At 38.1% G+C, this 24,840-nt stretch overlaps 2 protein-coding genes across 2 annotated transcripts in view; both read left to right on the plus strand.

Moving 5' to 3' along the window:
• The window catches only part of ppp1r16b (protein phosphatase 1, regulatory subunit 16B), an 88,810-nt gene extending 71,014 nt beyond the window's left edge, over window positions 1-17,796 (plus strand). Inside the window, exons 4-11 of the mRNA XM_087801861.1 lie at window positions 2,529-2,674; window positions 5,872-5,975; window positions 8,827-8,951; window positions 12,462-12,587; window positions 12,661-12,736; window positions 13,656-13,785; window positions 13,878-14,016; window positions 15,815-17,796. Of these exons, the coding sequence (XP_087657987.1) occupies window positions 2,529-2,674; window positions 5,872-5,975; window positions 8,827-8,951; window positions 12,462-12,587; window positions 12,661-12,736; window positions 13,656-13,785; window positions 13,878-14,016; window positions 15,815-16,285 (1,317 nt within the window). The 3' untranslated portion in view covers window positions 16,286-17,796. The remainder of the gene's footprint in view (window positions 1-2,528; window positions 2,675-5,871; window positions 5,976-8,826; window positions 8,952-12,461; window positions 12,588-12,660; window positions 12,737-13,655; window positions 13,786-13,877; window positions 14,017-15,814) is intronic.
• Window positions 17,797-20,059: 2,263 nt separating this feature from the next.
• On the plus strand, window positions 20,060-24,600 carry mims2 (mitochondrial inner membrane scaffold 2). The gene is made up of 3 exons (XM_087801345.1): window positions 20,060-20,377; window positions 23,833-24,050; window positions 24,155-24,600. Exons 1-3 carry the CDS (start codon window positions 20,060-20,062, stop codon window positions 24,369-24,371), a joined length of 753 nt encoding a protein of 250 aa, XP_087657471.1. The 3' UTR covers window positions 24,372-24,600.
• The last annotated feature ends 240 nt before the right edge of the window (window positions 24,601-24,840 follow it).

The following is a 24,840-nucleotide window of genomic DNA, read 5'->3' on the forward strand; positions in this document are numbered from 1 at the left end:
CCTGTCATCCTGCTGCTTGTTTTCCCTCCAATTATACTTTTTTTCTGCTCCAGATTTACAATCAATCTCTTCAGACGTCACCCTTTAATGAGACGAGAGATTTCAGAAGACAGTTAGTTTATCTTTAGTAGTCAACCGTTGGTCAGAATGAGTCGACTTCCTGTCTGTTGCTGGTGTTTCTTCTCATTCTACACTGAAGTCATATGATCAGTAGATTTCCTGCCTGAAAAGAATCAACTCACTCTTGTTCAATCTACACAAGAATGTTATTTAATTCCATTAGTGGTGCTTTTTGGATGTGAGAGTTAAAAAAAAAAAAAAAAAGGAAAAGGAAAGTTTAGATTTAATAATAATCACTAATAACTTATTGGCTTCCTGTTTTTTTTTGTCAAATAATAAATAAATAATAAAAGTACAAACAAATAACAACACATACATATGTCAGCCAGATTTGAATACAATTTTTTTTTTTAACATGTTTATCCTTATTATTATCTTACTTAATCAATACCGTTTTTTGTTGAAAAACAAAATAAAATAAAATGAACCTTGAATTAAAATGAAGAAAGGTATTTTTGTTATAAATTCAAATGTATTATTTAGTCGAACATATCAGTTGAGAACAATAAATAATGTAGGAAGAAATATTCATTTAAAAACGTCTTTAAATTAGATTTTTTTTGTCACTGATTTAGATTTATAAACAAAGCGTTTACCACCTGGTTAATGTCTGGGCGCTACACTTTTATTTTTCCTAATGATAAAGCAGCAAAAATAAATCATATTAGTTCAATATTTTCTCGCTAACTCACATTATTTTCACAGTAATGTTTGAAGGATCCTTAATAAGGGACGATTATTGAACCACAATCTTCATTAACTCCGACAGCTTTTTCTGATTCAAGGTTTTTGTCTTAGCGAGCACCTGGTTCCCGTCTTATCCGAGCGATCTGTTCCTGTCTCTGTGCAGTAATTTAATTTCCTATTCCGTTGTGACTTCATATCGGAACACACGCCTCACTGTTGTGTGAGCAGCCTTGGCACTTGATGCCTGATGACTTCAGGGAGTGAGGGCTCTTTTAGAGAATTGGGTTTCGAGGCTGCCGAGCGACATGATGTTTTTCTGTGGCGTGTCACGGACAAAAGAACTCGCAAAAGAAGCGTCGTCGGCGAAACCTTGATGTGCCAGGGATAACATATGAAACATTTTGTAACTTTAACTTTTAAAAAGGTGCAATTCTCAAGATGACCTACAAGGGGTGTGTATTGGCATGAATCTGGCGGTACGATACGCATCATGATACGATATACTGTGATACTGTAGGTCATACATGTGGTATTGTCGAGTACTTGACTCTGTTGTTGCAGAATGTATAGATAAAATGAGTCTTGACAAAGTCATAACTGCTTTCATTTGTTTTTAAACCAAAATATGTGTCAACATCAGCTTTAAAAGCTGCGGAGTCAACCGTATCCTCTCGCCCTCAGTCATTGCCGGGATCTCGCTGGATATCACTGTATCTTTAGATTAGATAGAAACCCCTCTGGAGATCTTCTTTGGGAAATTAGATTTCCAGTACACGGCAGACAATAGAAGGTAAAGCAAGAACAAGAACAGAGTGCAAATAAAAAGTGCAAAGAAATAACAAAGTGCAAATTTAAAGAGCATAGTTCAAAAGGATACAAATATTAACATCGAATACAACATCTCTTGCACAGTCTAATACGGATAGATGCACTTTAGATTCAGAGGACGTAATGACTGCTGCCATCTAGAGGCTGGATGTTTAAATTGCAACATAAATATGAACAAACGCTGAGAATATTTGCATGTCAATTGTTAAAAGAGGAAAAATAAATGTATGCACACTCAAAATACAACATAAAAGAACTATGATAAAATTGTTGTCTTTTAGATTAAGTGCAACAATATCCACCATTTTAACTTTCCACTAACTTTAGACCAGCCCCCATGACATTAACCTACTTTTTTTAGAGAAGTGTTGGTCCTTGGAACACCATGGATTAGATTAAGTCCATGGGCCTCCAGTTTAAACATACCTAGTTATAAAAAAAAGAAAGAAATAATTAAGAATATTCATATAAGCTGTAGCGAAGTTAAGAGTGTAAAAGTTTGATCAAAACTTTATTTAAAAATCTCCAGCTGCCAGGTCTCAGAGCAGCCCTCAGGCTACGTGAAGCCTAGCGTCTCTTCGCTAAAGTCAATTTGTTAGCCATTCTTTTTGATTCTTTGTTTTTCTCTGAATTCTTCTCCTGCAATGATTAAACTCCCGAGGCGGCGCCGGCTCTCTGCTAATTGGTCTTCAGGATGACTCTTTGTCGGGGACGAAGCGCCGAAATTGCTCAAAGGCTTCGGTCAACAACAAAAAAAAAGAACCTACGTCCGACGACGGCCGTTAATTAATTCTGGGGCAGGTGTTCGCTGGTGATAGGAGGAGGAAGATCCCTCTGTCGTGTTCTGTCGGGGATGAGGAAGAGGATCATCTAACGCCGCTGTCCTTCTCTAGTGCTGCATCGATAACTACGAGGAGATGGTGAAGATCCTGCTGGACCGAGGCGCGAGCGTCAACGCTCAGGACAACGAGCTCTGGACGCCGCTGCACGCCGCCGCCACCTGTGGCCACGCCGGCCTGGTCAAGATCCTCATTGCACAGTAAGAGCTTAGATCCAGGACACACTGACCCCCATCTCCGTGGCCCCTTGAACCTCAAATAATGCCATAGAACTGGACATTTAGAAATGTTTAAAATCACTAGTTCAACCCTACATATTTTTTCCTAAAGATCTTTCTTTGAATATCTTTTTTCTCGTAGTGTTTTTACAAGATATTTTTTTCAAATAAAATGTATACAAAATTAAATACTAGACAATTTATTTACTGCCGGTCTTTATCAAGCTTTTTTGTACATATGTTTTCCTAAAGATCTTTCTTGGAATATATTTTTTCTTGTAGTGTTTTTACAAAATATTATTTTAATTAAAATGTATATAAAATTAAATACTACACAATGAATTTACTGGCGGTCTTTATCATGCATTTTTGTACATATATTTTCCTAAAGATCCTTCTTGTGATACCTTTTCTTGTAGTGTTTTTACAAGATATATATATTTTTTGTACTGCTTTTATAAAATGTTTTTTAAAAGTATATAAAATAATAATAAATTACTTAAATAACATAAAATTATCACATGAGAACACTTGTTTTACATTTGACGTATTTTACTTCAAATGGTAAAATATATGGAATTGTTTTTTCGTAATTAAAATTAAAATGAATTATAGTAAAATGATATGCAATAAAATTAAAACCTAATTTTTTTTTTTTTATTTATTTAAAAAAATTCCCATAATTTAAAATGATTTTTTTTGTCCCTTTCTTGTTTCGACTTGACGGCCCTTAAATGTTTTGTAATGAGGCTCCTGAGGAAACATAATCGTTTTGATCAAGAATATGATCTAAGATCTGAGTGGATCACCTCTGACGTTGTTTGTCGTGAGCATGTTAGCTACATGAGGTTCTGACCCGAGTCATGTGGGTCTGGAGGTGCAGATGGATGGAGCACCTGGGTCTTGGCAAAAGCTGAGGAAGGAACGCCAAACTCAATTAATCCGCTGCAGACGTTTAGTGTTGCCATGGTTACAGAAGGAAGGTTTTTTTTAACCAAAATCTGTGTTCAATTTTCACCCCCTCTTGCCAGTCAATCACTCGTCCTTTTTCTTTCCATATTCTTCATGTCCACGTGGTCCTTCTATCCTTTCTTCCTTCTCCTCTCACATCTGATTCATTCGCTCGTCCTCCTATAGATCCATCTTTTCTTCCACCGTCTAAAATGATCTGTAGAAACATCAATCCATCATTATAATGTCAAATCTCTCTTTCTTTCAACTGTCTTTCCATCTTTGTTCCATCGACCCTAACAGGCACCGATAAAGGAACGCATCATTTTCATCTGTTCTTCCATCCATTTCAGTCCATCCATCTATCCTTCAAACCTTTTAATTCAACCTCCATCAATCCTTTCACCTTTTCATCTGTCCTTCCTCCCATTCATTCATTTGCCTTTTTACCCAACCTCCATCTATACATTCTCCATGTCATCCATTCATCTTCTATCCATCCATTTGCTTTTTTACCCAACTTCTATCTATATATTCACCTTTTCATCCATCCATCATCTATCCATCCATTTGCCTTTTACCCAACCTCCATCTATATATTCACCATTTCATCCATTCATCATCTATCCATCCATTTGCCTTTTTACCCAACATCCATACATATATTCACCTTTTCATCCATCCATCATCTATCCATCCATTTGCCTTTTTACCCAACATCCATCCATATATTCACCTTTTCATCCATCCATCATCTATCCATCCATTTGCCTTTTTACACAACATCCATCCATATATTCACCTTTTCATCCATCCATCATCTATCCATCCATTTGCCTTTTTACACAACATCCATCCATATATTCACCTTTTCATCCATCCATCATCTATCCATCCATTTGCCTTTTTACCCAACCTCCATCTATAAGTTCACCATTTCATCCATTCATCATCTATCCATCATTTGCCTTTTTACCCAACATCCATCCATATATTCACCTTTTCATCCATTCATCATCTATCCATCCATTTGCCTTTTTACACAACATCCATCCATATATTCACCTTTTCATCCATCCATCATCTATCCATCCATTTGCCTTTTTACCCAACCTCCATCTATAAGTTCACCATTTCATCCATTCATCATCTATCCATCATTTGCCTTTTTACCCAACATCCATCCATATATTCACCTTTTCATCCATTCATCATCTATACATCCATTTGCCTTTTTACCCTACCTCCATCTATAAGTTCACCATTTCATCCATTCATCATCTATCGATCATTTGCCTTTTTACCCAACCTCCATCCATATATTCACCTTTTCATCCATCCATCATCTATCCATCCATTTGCCTTTTTACCCAACCGCCACCCATATATTCACCTTTTCATCCATCCATCATCTATCCATCCATTTGCATTTTTACCCAACCGCCACCCATATATTCACCTTTTCATCCATCCATCATCTATCCATCCATTTGCCTTTTTACCCAACCGCCACCCATATATTCACCTTTTCATCCATCCATCATCTATCCATCCATTTGCCTTTTTACCCAACCGCCACCCATATATTCACCTTTTCATCCATCCATCATCTATCCATCCATTTGCATTTTTACCCAACCGCCACCCATATATTCACCATTTAATCCATCCATCATCTATCCATCCATATACCTTTTTACCCAACCTCCATCCATTCATCCCCTTTTTCACCTGCCCATGGATCAATGGATCCATCCATCCATTCATCTCCTCTGTTTTTTTCCACAAATCATAACCTCTCTCTGATGCAAAGAATAAACTTTTTTTTTGTCATTCCTTCTCTCAACAGTCTGGCTTGAAGGGAAGAATATTAAATGCATTTATCTGATATTGAATATTTAATCGCTTTAAAGTCACTGTTAAAAGGGGTTTAATTTCAGTTGAATTGGAGATTAGATGAGAAAGTTTTCTTCTGCAGCTTCTATTAAGTAGAAAAATTGCCAACAAACAGTTGAAGTGCAGCAATTCTGCATGTTTACAGCCTGGTTGACTGCTGCCAGAACTCATCGGAGGATCAATTAACGCTTCTATGAAACGGCGTCCACACAGCCGCCGGCTTCTGACTAACAACACGCCGGCGAGGATGTTAAACGTTAATCAATGACACGACGCACGAGTGCTTCAGAATTAATATGACCCCTTTGTGAATTATTCATCTCCTCCCACAGCGGCGCTGACCTGCTGGCGGTCAACTCTGACGGCAACATGCCGTACGACCTGTGCGAGGACGACCCCACGCTGGACATCATCGAGTCCGCCATGGCCAACAGAGGTGATGAGGATGAATTTCTCATGTTTCCATTCAATAGTCATTCTTGGACGTGATGTGAGAAATATTGCACATGAAGACTGTATTTATGCATCTGTATAACATTTACTTAAAGAGTAATAACTTCACGATGAGAAGGCTTCGGTTTGAATCCAGTCAGAAGATTCTGTTTTATTGTTTGAAAGTTTGTGCTGCCGTTGGTCTCCTTATGGTATTCTCGTTTCCCACACCAAGATATTTGATGTGGCCCTAAAAGAGCTTGAACTTGTCCTGAAAACATATAGGCTTAAAAATAAAATGAACAATGTGAAGAGTAGTTGATATAAAATGGTAGTAAAAAAGAAAGTTTGGGTTCTCAGGGTCAATTATAGACATAGTACGGCATTGTTTAGGTTTTTTTTTCTTTCGCCTTTTTATAAAATAATTTTAATATTTTGAAAAAAATGGGAACATTCTATTTTTTTTTAAGGTTTATAAATATTTTATTGGCATATTAAGTTGTTGTTTTTTTTAATTGGTTGTTCTTATATTTTTTTGGTTTCACGCTCCCTAAAAACAGTATAATATAAAGTGGCTTCTGAGTATTTAAACCGTATTGCTGTACATTTCCACATGCAACTTTGTTTGTGTTAAAAGTTTGTATATGCACTTAGATGTTCTGTAGACCTGTCCAGGGTGTCCTTCGCCATTTTCCCCAAGTAGCTGTCAGACCTTAGATCCAGGACACACTGACCTTCATCTCCGTGACCCCTTGAACCTCAAATTATACCATAGAACTGGACATTTAGAAATGTTTAAAATCACTAGTTCAACTTACATGTTTTCCTAAAGATCTTTCTTTGAATATCTTTTTTCTCATAGTGTTTTGACAAGATATTATTTTAAATAAAATTAAATACTACACAATTTATTTACTGCTGATCTTTATCATGCATTTTTTAACATATATTTTCCTAAAGATATCTTTTGGTTTGACGCTCCCTAAAAACAGTATAATATAAAGTGGCTTCTGAGTATTTAAAACCGTATTGCTGTACATTTCCACACTTTGTTGGTGTTAAAAGTTTGTATATGCACTAAGATGTTCTGTAGACCTGTCCAGGGTGTCCTTCGCCTTTTGTCCCAAGTAGCTGACAGGAAAAAAAGATAAAAAGAGAGATGCGAACCGTGACGGGGGGAATCTGTCCGACACCTTCTTAAAACTCACTATCACATGTTTTGTTTAGTTGTGGTGAAGGACAAAACACAAGATTCCATTTTCAGCCTCTGTCAACATCCTGAAGGTGACTCCTGTTTAAACAGCAGAATCCCGGAGGCTTTATGAAGCCGACGAGTCAACAAAAAAGATTCTCAGAATATTTACGGGTCGGAATTTTGGTGGAGGAAAAAAAAAAAAAAGTGGTGCAGATGATATTGGAAATCTGTGAGGGCAAGGGAAAGGGTGTTTAATAAGAGAGTGAGAGGTGAGAAGAATGAATATGAGGGCCGATCAAAGACGGGGGGGCGACTTGCTAATTGCTCTGAAACTGTTCCAACCACTGTTGTGCTGGAGACTCTTTAGAGAAGCTGCTGGAACAAGAATCTCGGAGCGATCGAGAAAAACCGCGAGTTTCCAGAATCATGAGCAGCCCAGTCTGCCGCAGTCATTACGATATCATCAATAAATAATAAACGGCGGTTAAATTCCTTCAATGATGGAAAACCACACGGCTTTAGTCGTAAAATAATATGTCTGAGTGTAAAATACATGAAATTCCGGGAGATATTCACCATCCATCGCCACAATTATCCTCGGATAAATCACTGTTCTACTCACCAGCTCCCAAAAGTGGATAAAAATAATAAGTTGTATTAGTTTATAATATTCAGTTGCAGTGCATTATGGGGCTTATAGCAGGAGTCATAGTGTTTATCATGGAAATCAGGACGTTAAACAAAACGGATTCAACAAGGGAACTTTTAAAGATGGATCTTGGCACAATTCGAATGATTTTGATTCTTGCCACTTCTCAGGGCAAATTATCGTCTCGTTTCTGAATAATTTAATCTTTTTGATTCATTTATTATGCAAAGAATCCCCTGTTTAATCTACGCCTCCAGTTCTTGGAGGTATTCTGTTAAAAAAAAGGCTCGCGGGAATGACATTTACGGGGGAAGCGGCTCCGGAAAAACAAATGTTATTGTTCTTAATAGGAAAATTGCCCTTCCGTAGAGGATGTTGGAAGGAAAACACGTTAGAATTTCCTCTCAGATGCTGCATTAATGACACGTGTTAGAGTAAACTCAGGCTCTGTGGTGAGTCGTTTTTGAGCCGAGCGCTCGTCTTCGGCGACGCAAAGGTTTGGGATTGATGTGCCGTGAAGTCCCACCACAACCCTTCGACCCCCCGCAAGAGCACTTTGGCGCGATTTAACTTTTGTTGGTTCCAACCATTAACTAAGTTATTTCAGCTTCTCAACATGTTTTTTGCAAAAATCAATATAAAACAAATTTGCAATAAAGGTGGCGTAAATGTCACTTGAAATACTACATTTTTGTCATGTTTGACATGTAGACGAAGCATGGTTTGTTCCCTATTCATGAGGTTTAACATTTTTATTTTAGTGAATTAATATAGTAATTAAACGTAACAAATATGTGTTTAAATCTCGTGTCAAAGCCATTTTTAGAAGCCAAGTGGGACAAAAAAAAGTTTGAAAACCACTAGTTTTAAGCATGTTTTAGTCTGACGGGGCTGCAGTCAAACAAAAGTATCTATTAAAAGTTTCCGTTTCTAGCAGAAGGATTGAAGGTTTCTTGACTCGGCGTGTGTTTCCTCCTGTGGGGTCCTGACCCAGATCTTCTTCACTGACAGGCATCACTCAGGAGATGATCAACCAGACGCGAGCGTCCACGGAGAGGAGGATGCTGGGAGATATTCAGGAACTACTGAGACGAGGGGACGAAGTCAACCAGCAGGACTCGCAGGGGGCGACACTGGTGAGCGTCTCTCCTCCTCATCATCTCGCGGGTCTCAGTGCTGAAGGTGATGAAGACTTCAGAGCAGCAGAAGTTTTTTTCTGATACTTTAAAGGTCAGACTCTTGGATTCAATTCAAGGGTAAATAGAGGTTACAAGAGGTCATTCTGATTCTTTGATTTAAAATATGGTTTCATGCATCCAAGATTAAAGTAAGAATCAGAGCTGGAGTGATGAGTTCACTGGGAGGGAGTGAGGCAGAAAGTGAGTGTTGGAAACAAGTTTTGAGAGCGAGTACGACAGTGTCTGTTGAGTTAGAAAGCGATTGTTGAAGGATAAACTCAGTCAGAAAAACTGACTAATAGAAGATAAAGTTAGTATTCATAAACATGTCAAATAATCCAAAATTCCAATTATAATCATTTTGACCATTCATGTTATTCTGGATTTCTCAATATGTTTAAAACAAAACCAATAATGTTTGTACTCTTTTCTTTCCATTGTACACTCAAAAAATCCAGAATGTTGAATAAAAAAAAGGATAAAACTATGGAAGTAAGTCAGTGCCATCAGTATATTGAATGGTTCCCTTTAACATTTTAAAATGAAAATTAAAACAGTATTTTACATTTTAATTCCAATCATTTTATATTATTTTTCAAACAAACATAAGTTTAATTGAGCGGTTCAAATAAAATATTGAAATGTTGGTATGATCCCCCCCAGACAATAACAAAACATTACTGCGCATCAGCCAATAATGTTTCACTTTTATACTTAACATTAATTTTACTAACGTCACTAATTCAAACATATTAGTGGAATTAGAATATCAAACTCTGTGTGAAGATTTTTTTTTCATTCATGAAAAACAAAACAAAAAAACATATTAACAAAAAATATTTTCATATACTGTAAAAATGATCAAATTCAATTATTAAAAAAAATCATCCCTTGTGTTGTCTATGGGCCAAGGTGACCCAAAGGCTCAAAACAAATGTGTTTATAGTATCCCTTGTGTTGTCTCTGGGTCCTGAGGAACGACTTTCCTGGTTTCAAGAAATACATATGCAGTGATGGAGCTTGTTCACCTTGATCCAGAGACGACACAAGGGATACTATAAACACATTTGTTTTAAGCCTTTGGGTCACCTTGACCCTGAGATAACACAAGCCATTCAATATGCTGATATACTTAAACACTTAAAACACAAACAAAGCACATCATCGACTCAACAACCTAAGAATGAATGTCGATCTGAAGATCATTGAAGATGTGTGAGAGTTTTGTGTGAGAGTTTTGTGTGAGAGTTTTGTGTGAGTGTTTTGTGTGAAGTATTGTCAGAAGAGCAGCGAAACATGACTCCTAATGAATCCCAGCTCTCTGTACCGAAGCGTTTCAATTCTCTGATTTGACTCGATCGAGTCACGCCGTGCGAGCATACACTGGAAAGCTACAAATGACACAAGAGAGAAGCAACTCCAGGTAAAGTTGTGTCATCTCACCATATTCCTTCCACCGTTCCCTCTTTTTAAATCCGGTCGCACACGTTCGCTGTTTTTCCGCGCACGGCTCAGAGCGGCGAGGCGTCGAGACCTGAAATAATGCGGACGATATTGAGTTAACGCTTTGATGGAGTCTTCGCATGAGAGATTAAATCTCGGTGGGAAACACAGCGACAGACTGCGAGGATGAAAACAGCCGAGGGGACGTGATAGTAGCCCGGAATAACCTCGCTGAGCTCTGAAGTCTGAGCGTCTGCTCTTCTTTCAGCTTCACCTCTCATGATGGAGTCTTTCCTCTGCTTCGTTCTCTCCCTCTGAGTGCTCTCAGGGTTTTGTTCTGAGGCTCATGTTTGATCAGGGGAAGCTGCCAGTCTCACATGTGGGGAAGATATCGTTTACACTTTAGGAATTAGAAGAGTTGTGTTGTATATTCACAACAAATCTCTCAAGTAAATGATACGCACATGAACTGTCTCTTCAGTCAGTTTAAGCATCGATTTGTTTGTAGCAGAAACCTCACCTCAACCAGACCGGTCGTCCATTATGACTTTTGAAAGAAGAAGAAATGTACAAGTTGTACGAAGTTCAGTGCATTTTAGAAGAAGTTTAATTGTTTTATACCTTTGTATTATTTAAACTGTTTATTTTTTTGTGACTTTATTAATAATATGTAGAATTATAAGAAAAGAGTAATGCAAACTATATTTTTTGTTGAATATATCTTTTTAAAATTAAGAAAGAATAAACATGAGGACGACAATAAAGGGTTATAAGGGTTGACAAGGATCTGGCCACACAGTACGTATAATGATACATGGGCAACATTACAATATATTGTGATACTGCAGGGACAACGATATATTCAGAGTATTGTCCAAGTACTTGATTCAGATAATACCACATAACTGACAATGTCGTAACTGCTTTCATTTGTTTTGAAACTAAAATATGGCGAAACATCAGTTTTGAAAGCGTCTGGAATTGTCTGTATCCTCTCGTCCTCAGTATCCGCCCGTTATGACTTTTGCCAAAAAATTATTTAATGATAAACACACTTTTTGAACTATAACTTAAGAATTATGGTTACACATTAAATAGAATTTGCAAGTAACTAAAGAAAGAAAAAAAACATCAATAAACAGCTGTCGAGAATCGATAAAGTATAATGGAAAAGTATATCGTGGAAAAGAATATCAATATTTTATTACACCCCTAGTAAAATATTGTCTGTTGTCTGCAGTTTTTGGGGGATGAAAATTGTAGAAAGTGTTTTATGCTGAATAACTTATAGAATTTATATAATTTATCAATATAATATAATAAAAATACTTTTCGTACAATAATTGTTTAATTTTCTTTAAACTAATTAAAGTTTTTTTTTGCATGTTTCTTTGTGTTTTTTTTTTTAAACAAAAATATCTTGATATTCTCCAAGAATTTTTCTGATGATCAACCCTTTGAGAAGATTCTCAGTTATTTGACGCTTAAATTCGTATATCCTGGCACATCCAGTCAGCCTGGCACACATTTATACACAGTGTTCCCTCTTTTATCACGAGTTAACATCATGAACATTTCATAAAAAGTATACATTTGTGGTTTGATGAATGTTAATTTAACCCATTCTTAACCCTTTTTGTTCCAACATTTATTTTACCACTTTTACTCCCCGTTCTCTGCTTTATTTCCTATTTAATTAAATTTGTAAAATAAGTTATACATTAGCTGCAGGAATTGTCTCAGCGGATCAAAGATGCTCACATTCTTGAAGAAGAGACAACATTCCTCTTCATCTCTAAACATGCGTGAAGACAACACTTCTCTCACACAAACATCATTATGGTCGCAGGTGAAGTCTGGACAGGTGGAGATGGAACAATATCTTCTCTCACATCTGAGATTCGCGGGGGGTTGATGTTGTTTGATGTTGGCTTGGATTTTAATAACTCTGATCACTTTGTCAGAGAGTCAGTTCAACCATTAGGAGTCCAGGATCAGTGACCTGTAACCCCTGTGTTCCTGCAGCTTCACATCACGGCGGCTAATGGCTACGTGCAGGCGGCGGAGCTGCTGCTGGAGGGCGGGGCCCGCATGGACCTGAGGGACTCTGACGGGTGGCAGCCTCTCCACGCCGCGGCCTGCTGGGGTCAGGTGAGGACGACGCCTCGGAACCGGAGGACGGTTTGTGACGCTGGAGACTGATCTGGTGTCGCTCATGTTGCAGATGCACGCGGCCGAGCTGCTGGTGTCTCACGGCGCCAGTCTCAACGCCAAGACCTTCCTGGACGAGACGCCCATCGGTAATGTCGGCATCATGTCAGATGTTTTTTTACTCAAGTTGTTGTTAAGAATGAATTACTTTCTTAACACATAGTTGTATAATGTCATTCCAATATTTAAAACTATTTTCTAAATTCATTGTAGCCTTTTAAATTCAATATAAAATGTTTGTACAGTGTCACCAGAGAATACTGAATTTAAAGGCTACAAAAGCAAATTGAATTTAGAAAATAAATATTTATATATTATATCAGAATTTTTGACTATGAAAAAAAGAATTATTAATATGGAAATGTATTGATTTAAAAAATATATATATAATAGCTTAAAGATTATTTAAAAAAAAAAGAAGGAATTCAATGTTATACGAAATATATTATTCAATTATTTAATTAAACATTTTTTAAACCTCTCAATATAGTAATTATTTCACTTAATTATATAAAAATCACCAATTGCTCGAACAAAACAAATTATCAAAACCAAAATTAAAAAAATGAAAAAAGTAAAAGTTCAAACATTTTAAATGCTGAAATAAAACTCTGATATACTTTATCTATGCCTTCCTCATAACTGGTGGGCCGCGGTGCTTTTTTGATGTCATTTAAATAAAAAAATTTAATAAATTTAAATTGATTTAAATTGAATTGAATAGTTTTCAGTCGACTCACATTATGACCTTTAAGTGACCTTTACTGCATGAAACTCGAGCTTAACACTTTTTTTTTTTTTAAACTTAAGTTATGCCTAAACGGAAGTTCAAAGAACGTGTGACTCAAACGCAGCCGTTTTGACTTAAACAAAATAAAAAATAAACAATAGAAAAATAAACAATAAAAATAGTTTAATGCACTTTACAGATGTTTGGGTGAATATTTAAACATCCTCTTGCATAAAATCAAACGACTGCTCCTCACACCTCCATCTTGTCCTCCACAGACCTGTGTGAGGACGAGGAGTTCCGGAACATCCTGCTGGACCTCAAGCAGAAGCATGACATCATCATGAAGTCACAGCTCAAACACAAGACGTCACTGTGTCGAAGGACGTCCAGCGCAGGCAGCCGCGGGTGAGTCGCGCCCCCTGCTGGCCGCTCAACACAACTGACCTCCATGTTTTTTTTTTGTTTTGTTTTTAAAAATGCTCCACATCTGTCCGCAGCAAAGTGGTGCGTCGCGCCAGCCTGTCCGACAGACACAACCTGTGTCGCAAAGAGTACGAGACCGAAGCCATCGTGTGGCGGGGGGGCCGGGAGGAGGCCGAGGTCCGGGAGAAGGACCCGGACCAGGAGACCATCCAGGTAGAGATCCTGGAACACAACCATTGGCTCCAAAGTCTATCGTAAAAAACTCTCGTTAGAAACCAGAATAAAGCCGTTTTTATTCTGGATTAAATGAAATCCTCAAACGGTGACGTGATTCCAGTTAATCCTGGATAACAAACGTCGTCGGCGAGATTACGCTGGAGAAATCTTCCCGGTGTAAACCTGCCATGATTCACCACTTCACCCCCGGTTTGAGGCCACAAGCAGCTACTACGAGGCGTGTGCCAGGACTTAAGGGCTGCAGGGCCAGAGTATTAATAGACGCAGCTCAGGGATCCACAGCAGGGATCTGGTCTGAGGCGCCGCCTCGGATGATTATAGTGGGAAGTCTGGTCAAAAGTTCTGCTGCTACTATGAATCCACTGAATGTTTTCACGACAACATTGATGATGTGCATGTGTTCATAATGAACTTAAATGATATTATTTTTAACCTTTGAAAACCGGGTCACACAACATGCAACAATGTTGATTGTGTTCATGATTTAAAAAAGAAGCACAACTTCCTTATTTTCTTAAGATTACATTAACTTCCTTTAAAAAATCCTTCACCTCATCATTTAGAAATTTGTATGACATTTACTAGATTGATATTTATTAATCAACATTTGTATATATATCAAGGTGCTTATTTCAGATGTTTACCTTCAAAAATCATGTTGACACATATAAAAACATTGTTTGTTAAGAATAGAAATTATCGTCAGGGATATAAAAAAAAACGGTACAGCAGTAAAAAATACATCCATCCAAACAAACATCCTTAAATGAACACATGTAAAAACAATCAAATGAATAAATACATACAAAACGTATAAAAAGACATAAATAAATCATTCAACCAAAAGCAAAAGTGCATTCAAACATGAGGATAAAAAGTGTTCCATTTCGATTTCGGTCGAGGTTACATTTCAGGGTTGAAATGGCAATTTTCTTTCATTTTTAAAGTGACATTTAGTAAACGTTGTTACTGGCTCCCCCGTCAGTCAGAACCGTGTAACTGCAAGGTCATCTTAGTCGTCGCACAGCTGTCAAAAAAGGCCATGAAAGGGTTTTTCGTGTCTGTTTCCGTCTCTCAGTACTTCATATGAAAACAGAGTTTTTTGGTCACATAATACTCACCTAGACGAACTTACAAAGTGAAGATCATAATAGAAATAATAGCTAAAAGCGCCATATAAATAAATATTACTTACTTACTTACTTACTTACAATGATGACTGTTCAAAATTAACCTGATCATTACAGAACACATGAAAAAATGAAGAAATGTATTTTTTATTTTTTCATTTTTGTGTCAGAACCAGACCATCCAACAATTGAATACAGTGGAAACTAAAATACAAACTAGAATATGAAAGTGGATCTTTACCATATCTGGTTAAAATAACAGACGGTTTTAAGAGTAGTGAATTGTGGGACTTTTTTTTTTAAATCAGTAGGTTATTTATTAAAAGGCATGAGATTAAAGCCTTCCTTGTATGGTTAGAGGCTGACCTTGATTTAGTTAGTGCACATGAACTTTGGCCAAAAACACAGTTAACAGTAAAAAATAAATTAAAAAAACTAAAATTTAAACTACTAAAGAGAGTAAAAAGGTTTTTTATAAAACTTGTTTTCATTGTTTGTTACCAAGCTGCACAGAAAGAAAAAAAAAACCCCGATATATTTTCTCTTCAATTGATTAGTACTGTCTGAAATGTTCATTATTTTCAAATGTGTGTGTTCTCTAAAGTTACGTTGTGACTCTCATGTTGTGCGTCCGATGTGCGCAGGTGAAGCCGAGCGTGGCCCTGGAGCTCCTGGACAAGCCCAAGTTAGCCACCATCCTCAAGGACAGCCGGAACAAACACAACGGCCTCATCAACACCACTGCGTCGGCGCCGCCCCAGTCGCCCTCCAACGGCAGCGCGTCCACGCCCGACAAGAGCGGGGTCCCCTCCGCCCCCTCCACCCCGGACGACCCCTGGCCCCGCGCCCAGACCCTGTCGGAGCTGAAGAAGCAGAGGGCCGCCGCCAAGCTGCTCAACCACCCCCTGTTCAACGGTCACCTGGGCAACGGCTCCTCCACGGACTCCTTCTCCGACGCCAAGCTCCTCTCGGACGACCCCAGGATGCCGCTGGTCTCCTCCAACGGCAGCGCCGTCTACTACACCCCGGCCAGCGGCGACCCGCCCCTGCTCAAGCTCAAGCAGCCCTTCGAGGACGAGCCCCCCAAAACACGGACCTGCTGCTGCGTGTCGTAGCACTGTAGCGACAGGAAGTGACAGACACTCACTCCTGCCGACACACACTCGTCCAGCGGAGGGAGAGACGCCACTTTATCCTTCACAGAAGAGGGAACTTCCGGAGCCACTGATGTGTTTTTCTGTCGTCATATCAGGGTCAGCAAAAAAACGTAGCAAAACTGCTGAGCTCAGGAGCGCCGCCTGCTGTCGATAAGGGGAACATCGCCAGTGTTTAAACCGCCGTCCCCTTTCTTTAACTGACACAACCCGTTTGTTGGAAATAATTTAAGCAGATATTGACGGAGAAGAACGACTGTATATGTCTTTATTTATGAAATGAATGTGTAAAAAGCATTGTTTCTTAAAGAGTATTTATTACGTGGATGGATGCGGCGCGTGTTCAATGAAAGTGACAAAGTTGTACTCGTGTCGACAAACTCCTGTGTTCCTGTGTCTCCACTGACTTTGTCTCAGTAACTGAAAATTGTGAATTACTGTAAAATAGTTTGACGGTATGAAGCCCTATAACTCCGTTTGTCATTAACTTCTTTTTTTTTTTTTTTTTTAACTTTTCCTGCAGAGCTTTTTTCATGTCCTATGATGTCACTTACTCAGTGTTTTTTTTTTATTATTAAATCATTTGCACAAACTCTTTTGAGCTCAGACTTCCGTTACCATTTTTTTTTTACCTAAAAAACACAACATATTTGTCAGTATTAAGGACCATAAATTACTCAATACTGAGATTAATTTGTTTTCTTTGCTGACTTTCTAGCCACATTATTTTTTTTGCCGGTTAGCGCCATCTGCCGGATAACATGCATCAATTCTACAGTTTTGAATAAAGTAAAAAGTTTCTTCCAAAATTATCAGAAATATTGGTTATAGTTTTTTTTTAGAGCAAACAATTCAAGTAAAATGGACCAAAGCAGTGTGTACTCGTGTATGGTAAGTGCCAAAGAAAACTACTCTTGTTACGTGATACAATTCTGATATATAACTACTATAAAACGATGTATTACTAATTAAAAACCTGTTTGAAGAAGTTCAAACCATCCCATGATTTTCATTTCAAAGGGAATAACTAAAATAAATCAAAATGATAGTTTTAAAACAATATTACTGCATCTCTGAGGACGTCACCACTTAAATAGAGTAAATAAAAATGATGTCGCATTGAGTCCCAAACTGCACTGCAACAAATTCGTAAAACAGATTCAAGATTAAAAAAAATGGTATTCATGCATCAAGAACAAAAAAAAAGGATCTAAATAAACTTTTTAACCACTATTTGCCTTTTACTTTTGTACACATTTTCATATAAACTTATTGTCCATTGATATGCCCCAAATGAAGCTGAATATTTGTCTTTCCTGTCTGGCCGTCAGTCACCCAGATGTCCCACCCTGAACTTTGACCTCCTCTCATCTTCCCCCCCTAAAAGTGACTCACCTGTTGCAGAGCCATGTGGTTCGTAGCTCGAGGCTTGTGTTTGTCTCCCCAACTGAGAAACTACTGATTTTTGTAAACTCATGCTTGCGTCAACATATTTTGAATAAAGTGTATATTTTGGAATTTTCCTAACGTCTGTTGAACTGATTCATAGCGGGTGCGTTACCTCTCTGTGAGGCGTCGTCCTCTCTCAGGGGTCAGAGGTCAGGGCGTCCGTCACTGCTCAGCTGTCTGGGCTCCACTTCAGCTGTCGGCTTCAAAAGACTTGCCGTTGTTTTCTCTCCGTGGAACTTCCTCTCGTTCCTGACGCGGGTCAACGAGGTCCATGTTTCCACGGGCGAAGCTCAGACGGAGAGGAAAAGGAGGAGGAATGTTTTGAAAGAAATACCACAATATAAGCGGTAACAGGTAAATTAAATCAAATTACATTAAACCCTCTTTTTGTGAGAGTTTATTTCAATTAGTTTTTTTATGTGTGGTACATGACATACAAAAAAAGCCACACAAACATGTTTTATTTTCTTGATTTCTATATATTTCAACCTCAGTGCTATAACAAATCAATGAAATCATGTGTTAATATTGTTGTTAAGAATATATTTATATATACTTTATTACCGTTATATGTATATTACATTAATTGATAACAGTATTTTATTCTTCCTGCTTATGCATTGAATCAGTTATCACTTTACACATTGCTGTTCGCCTCTTTAAAGACTCATTTTGGCCAGATTTTAGAAGATGATTGTGCTTAAAAGGTTGTAACACATGTGTAACAATGGGTTCAATGATACACAAAAGGGAGAATTTTAGATTTTTAAGCAAGTTTAGTTACTTGTTGATTCACAGTTGTCAATAAAGCTTCACTGTTGAGAAGAGTTTTTCCCAGAGTTCCGTCACATCAACATGTATTTCAGAGCCAACACAGTTCTCCTGCGGGTATATTCAACATGCTGACTCAGCAGTGACACCGACGATGTTAGGTCATGGATCAGAAAATCAAATTTACAGAGCAAACTTCCACAAGAGGCTGATGTAACAGTGTGGACTGTTGGAGACCTGTGTGAATAACACACACACACACACACACACACACACACACACACACACACACACACACACACACACACACACACACACACACACACACACACACACACACACACACACACACACACACACACACACACACACACACACACACACACACACACACACACACACACACACACACACACCCACACACAGACGAGTGTCAGCAGGATCACGCTGCGTGTCTTTACTATTGTGGCTCAGCTATACAGGACCGTCCAGCTGGACCTGGTCCCGGCCCCAGAGACACAGACTGCTCTTCAGCTCATGCTAATGTTTGATGCTGAGGGAGGAACTGCTGGTGAATCCAAAGAGAAAGAGGGAAATTATTCACGATGTTTAAACACCGAAGTACAGATTCACAGACAGTCAGTTACTCTCAAAATAAATAAATAATGAAATTAAGTAACTTTAATAAAACAAACAAATTAAAAGAACAAATACATAAAGCTAAATAAAAAATATTTTTAATCAATGTATGAAAAACACTATGCAATCGTTTTAACCTTATAATAAATAAATCAATGAAGAAATGAAAGTAGCTAATTTAAAAATAACAAGTCATCAGGAAATTTAAGAAAACGGAAGAAAAAAAATGGGGGGAAAAACCCCAAAACAATTAGAATTATGTTTGAATATAAATGTGTTTCATTTTAAATGATGCAAAAAAGGGAAATAATTGAATGAAACAAACATTTTACACAATATATAAAACAGTTTAAATAATACAAATGACGGTTATAATTATTACCACTATTTATATGTTATAATCACATTATAAATAGTTATTTTAATTATAATAATTGTTATTGTAGTAGTTAGTATATATATATATATATATATATATATATACTGTATATAGTATTGTATCATTATAAAGACGTGAAAAGGTATAATTAAAAGAATAAAGGGAAATATATCGTCTATAATCATTAAGAATCGTAGTTAAAGTAAATTGAAATATAAACCATTAGGACGACAGAAGAAACAATTCATTTTTAACCTGATGATATTCTCCTCACTCCACAGTAAAATAATAACAATAAAAAAAACATTATAAAAGCTTATTTACATGGCTCCTCCCCCTCCGCTTACGTCACCGCCCTTGATCGCGCCTGCGCCGTCAGTGTCTGCGTCCGTCAGTGATCGCGAGGACGGCTCACGCACACGCACGCGCGGCGGCACCATGTTGACAGACGACAACAAAGAGCATTAAAAGCGTCTCTGAGATCAGCAGGACCCGCCATGTTGCTGAGCCGAGCCTCGAGGTGTGTTCTGGGTCAGGTCCACTCACCCGGTTCGATCCGAGCCACGGCGAACGGACTCCGTGACGTCACCTGGTCGTTACGTAAGACACACGCGTTACTGGGCTACCGGTGTTTCCGCGTCACAGGTGATCTCTCGTCACACCTGCGTCTGACCCACGAGCCTGGACGCGTGACCCCGCTGACCTCCGCGGGTCATGCCGCGCTGACAGGAAGCTGGTGGTCCAGAGCCATGCAGCCCTGCAGGTCCTCGTCCACGTCACCCAGCAGCCAGAAAGAGGACCAGAACCAGAAACAGGTACATTTGGTTTCATAATAAAAAACCGTCTGTGACGTATGTAAACAACATCCGGTCTGACACGTTTATCCTGCGACAACTTTACATCAGTTTTATAAACATTTCTACGTTTTCTAAAAAATAGTTTCAGTGATAATTGAGATCGTGTTTAGAATTAAAATATATTATACAGGTATATCCTTTTTTAAAGAAATGAAATGATTATATATATTTTTATTGGCATATTTACGTTTATTTTATTGTTTATATTGTATTGTATTTCGGTATATAATGTTGCCCCTAAGGAAATGTTTATTGTTTTAAAGTATTCATTCATAGCGCCATGATGATATATCTTAGTTTAGTACTTGTTTCTTTTATCATATTTTTAATTAAGGTATTTGTTTAGAACCTAAATCATTTATTTTTTATGTTTAGTCCCTTTAGGAGTAATTGTGTCACTAAGGGGAAATATTTGTTTTCAAACATTTGCACATTTTATAGTTAAATATTATATTTTGTCCATAGTTCTTGACTATATCTTGCTCTTTAAAGTATATACTTCATTGAATGTTGTTTTGATTGTTTAAGCGCTTTGTGACCCTGGTCTGGAAAAGCGCTATACAAATAACAATTACTTACTTACTTACTTACTTACTATATTCCAAATATATTCATTTAAAATTTCTAGTGGGTCAGAGGTGTAGATTGATTTGGAAGGTGGTCATAATATAATGGCTGATGTGCCAATAATAATAATAATAAAAACACTAAAATCAATTAACATTTTTTTTAAAGTTTTAACAGGCAAATGTAAACAAGTAATTTAAGTCTACAATTATTCACAAAAGCATCATTACAACCGTCTCCGTCAAAAGAATCAAACGACAGTTACGGCCTGAGGAGTTTCAGAGAATAAACACCATCAGAGCATTTGTTTTTCCCTTCAAAAATGTTTACTGTAAAATTGTCATTTCCCCACACTAAGTAAGTAAGTAAGTCATTTTTATTTGTACAGCGCTTTTCCTGACCAGGGTCACAAAGCGCTTAAACAATCAAAACAATATTCAATAAAGTATATACTTTAAAGGTCAAGATAAAACTGATAACACAACAGGAGTTCCAGAAAATCAAGGAAAAGCCTGAACAAATAAAAACGTCTTAAGATGTTTCTTAAAGGAGTCAGTAGATCCATCAACTACACAAAAACAAGTTGACATCATGTCACCTCGCTGACTTTTAGTCAAAACAAAACAACTTTTCATTGTATTGTTTTTGCTTTGAATCATAAATGAAAGTTGCTTCAGTTTGGTTTTATTAAAAAAAATCATTGTTGTTATTGTTAATACATCATTTTTAAACGGATGTTCACGCCTGGTGCCGCCAAAATATTTTCTATTTTCCCTGGCAAGTGTTTTCTTCTCTGTCGGCCATCTTGCTTCTGATTTTAAGGTTGACGTGTTGTGACGCTGAACTGATGTTAAAGTAACGGTTCGTTATTGTTGTAAAACTATTTATTTTCAAATCAGACTTTCATAGATCGACTATATCAGGGTTTCTTTGTGTCTTTTAAAGACACTCATTCACACACATTCTTGCTCTGAAAACCTGGTCCACCCTCCACATGAGCTGTTATCACACTCCACAGCCTCCCACCGCTCACTCAGGCCTTCTTTTGTCACATGACCCCTCCCACGCTGTTGCCCGCCTTTACTTTTCACAAGATGGTGTCTGAAAAACAGCCGCCCGCTCCCGCTCTCGCCTTCCTATTGTCCATTGTTCGCTTCGCCAGTTTATCTTCAGTCGCAGCTTCATGTCAGGCTGAAAATGTGTTGCAAAAGAAAGACGTTCAGTCTGTTTTTTTCAAAGTTACCGCAGAAATACATGGTTTGCGACGTTTAATTCCATCCCCACAACAGTATTAATGACTCCGTGTTGATCCTCAAGAGTTGAAGAAGCCCACGTGGAAGATTCTTCAACAGTTGGAGTCAGTTGGTGTTCACGGGGTGGAGCTCTTTATCTTGAGCCGTTGAGCAAAGCAGCGATCTAACGTCAGCACAGCCCTCCAGCAAAACTCCTCCTTGTGCTGCTACAACCTTCTCTTTACTTATGGAGAGTTCAGGTCTTCGGCCTGTGACCCCGGCGACCCCGACGACAACGAAGACGTTCACTTCATCGTCGCAATATTCTTTTCTCAAGATACTGCATTGTTTACTGGGAATCGAGTATTGAAAGATTTTTGAATTATTTATTTCATGGTTAATTAATCTATATCAAGTATTTTACAATTGAAAAAGTATTTTTAAAAATGTAAAATTAACATGAAAACATGTACTGCGTTGTTCAACTGTGAATCAACAACTAACTTCCAGCCGCTAGATGGCAGCACTCAACACATCCTACCAAAGGTACAGTATAATACCCTGAGATGACTGAGGACAAGAGGATACAGTCGACTCCAGCGGTTTTTTAAAGCTGAAGTTTGGACATATTTTGAAAGCAGTTACGACTTCGTCAAGAGTCACGTTGTCTGTGAATCCTGCAACAAACCGAGCGAAGCACCAGCGAAGGCTCCTCTAGTACTCAGTATTTTCAGAGAGCACCATAAAGTGGTCGTTGCTCTGGAGTCACATGCTGGCCTTCCACGTGCCTCTGCTGTAGAGATCCCATTGTCACTGGATCCACTAATCAGTTTTATTACACACGCACACACACACACACACTGGTACAAGTCAGACGTGGGATTGTGTGAGTTCATCTTTGAGGGTCATGTGTGTTGAGGTCACGAGTACAAAGGGAAGCGAGTGTACACACTAGAGGCCCCTCCAGTGCAGCAGCTCTGCAGCACAGCTCATCCTGTGTTACACTCGCAACTATCTTCAGGGTTTCTTTGGGTTGTCGGTACACAATAAAATAATTAAATAAGATAATACACAAAATAAGTAATAGAAAAACACAACCAAGCACCAAAGCAGCCATTCTTTGTTTGTTGCTATATTTAAAACGGATTTATTCAATGCAAGGAAAACTATTGTTGTTCTTTAGTTTTTATTGAGTTTTATTTATTTAGATTTTATGTCTTTGGATTTTTCAAAAATGTTCTATTAGTGAGTGATTGAGATTTTCTCTCCAATATTTGTCAAGGATGTTGCATTTTTTTGGACGCGGTCCTTCATCTGCGCAGCCATCTAGTGGCATGATATTTAATTGCAACACAAAAATAAACAAACGCACCGATTTATTGTTTATAACAAATACTTTACGCGCATTTATAAGTTGACCATAAAACAACTATGATAAAATAAGTATGATTGAAAACCAAAGAAAATAAACATTTTTGGTGTAAAAAAAATTGAAAATTTGATAAATTCTTTTGATCATCGATACAGTTTTGTGAAAAAACATTGTGATATTCAAGTGTAATGATATTTTCTCTACTGACTCTAATGAAGTTTTTATATTTGTATTACTTTCAGGATCCTCACCATGTGTCCTTGAAGGATTCCTCACAGGTGGAGCAGAATGTTCAGGACCGGCCGACCTCGTCTGCACAGGAGGCAGATCCAGGCGCCGTCAAACCCACCAAAGCCCAGCAGTTGAAAACGGTCTTCAAAGAATACGGAGCGGTGGGGGTCTCCTTTCACGTCGGGATCTCACTGATGTCTCTGGGAATGTTCTACCTCCTCGTGTCCAGGTGAGAGACCGCCGGATTATTTTGAGCCGGCGTTTATTTTTCCGAACGGCGCCTCTCGGTGGAGGTGTGTTGAACTGCGTGTCTAACCTGCCTCCTCTCCTCAGTGGGCTGGACGTGGTGTATCTTCTGTCCAAGCTGGGCTTGAGCGAGGCCATCATTCGCTCCAAGATGGCGGCGGGGACCAGCACGTTCGTCCTGGCCTACGCCATCCACAAACTCTTCGCCCCGGTGCGCATCAGCATCACCCTGGTGTCGGTCCCCCTCATCGTCCGGTACCTGAGGAAGACTGGACTCTTCAAACCACCGACTCATGCGCCCTGATGACAACACAAAAGAAACCAGATGATCGTTTCCAAACTTTTCAATCGTCAGGGAATTTAGGTTTCAGTTAAGAGCAGGTTTTTTTTTTAACGCTGTGAAGAAGAAAACTGTGGTCGGACGACGCTTGAAATTAATCTTTAAGTGAAGTCTGCTGGTGGTTTGTTGTGGATGAAGTTTTCTTTTAATTGAACATGTGTATTTAATTATTAAAAAGGAAGTTATCCTTTGATTTTGTGTTTTCTGTGTATGCAGTCACATTGATAAGACAAATTATTAAGTATCCGATGCTTAACTAACTATTAATCATTTTAAACACCGTTAATATATATATATTTTAATTTAATCTATTTAAACCCTTATTACTCATACATAGTCATCCAAAGAAAGCAAGGAAGAAAAAAAATACATATATATATATTTATTCCTGTTTTTTTTTTGTTGCCCAAAACCAACAGGTCTTCGTCTATAT

This window comes from Callionymus lyra, chromosome 10 (genome assembly GCF_982586985.1).
Source record: "Callionymus lyra chromosome 10, fCalLyr1.hap1.1, whole genome shotgun sequence".
Taxonomy (NCBI): Eukaryota; Metazoa; Chordata; class Actinopteri; order Syngnathiformes; family Callionymidae; genus Callionymus; species Callionymus lyra.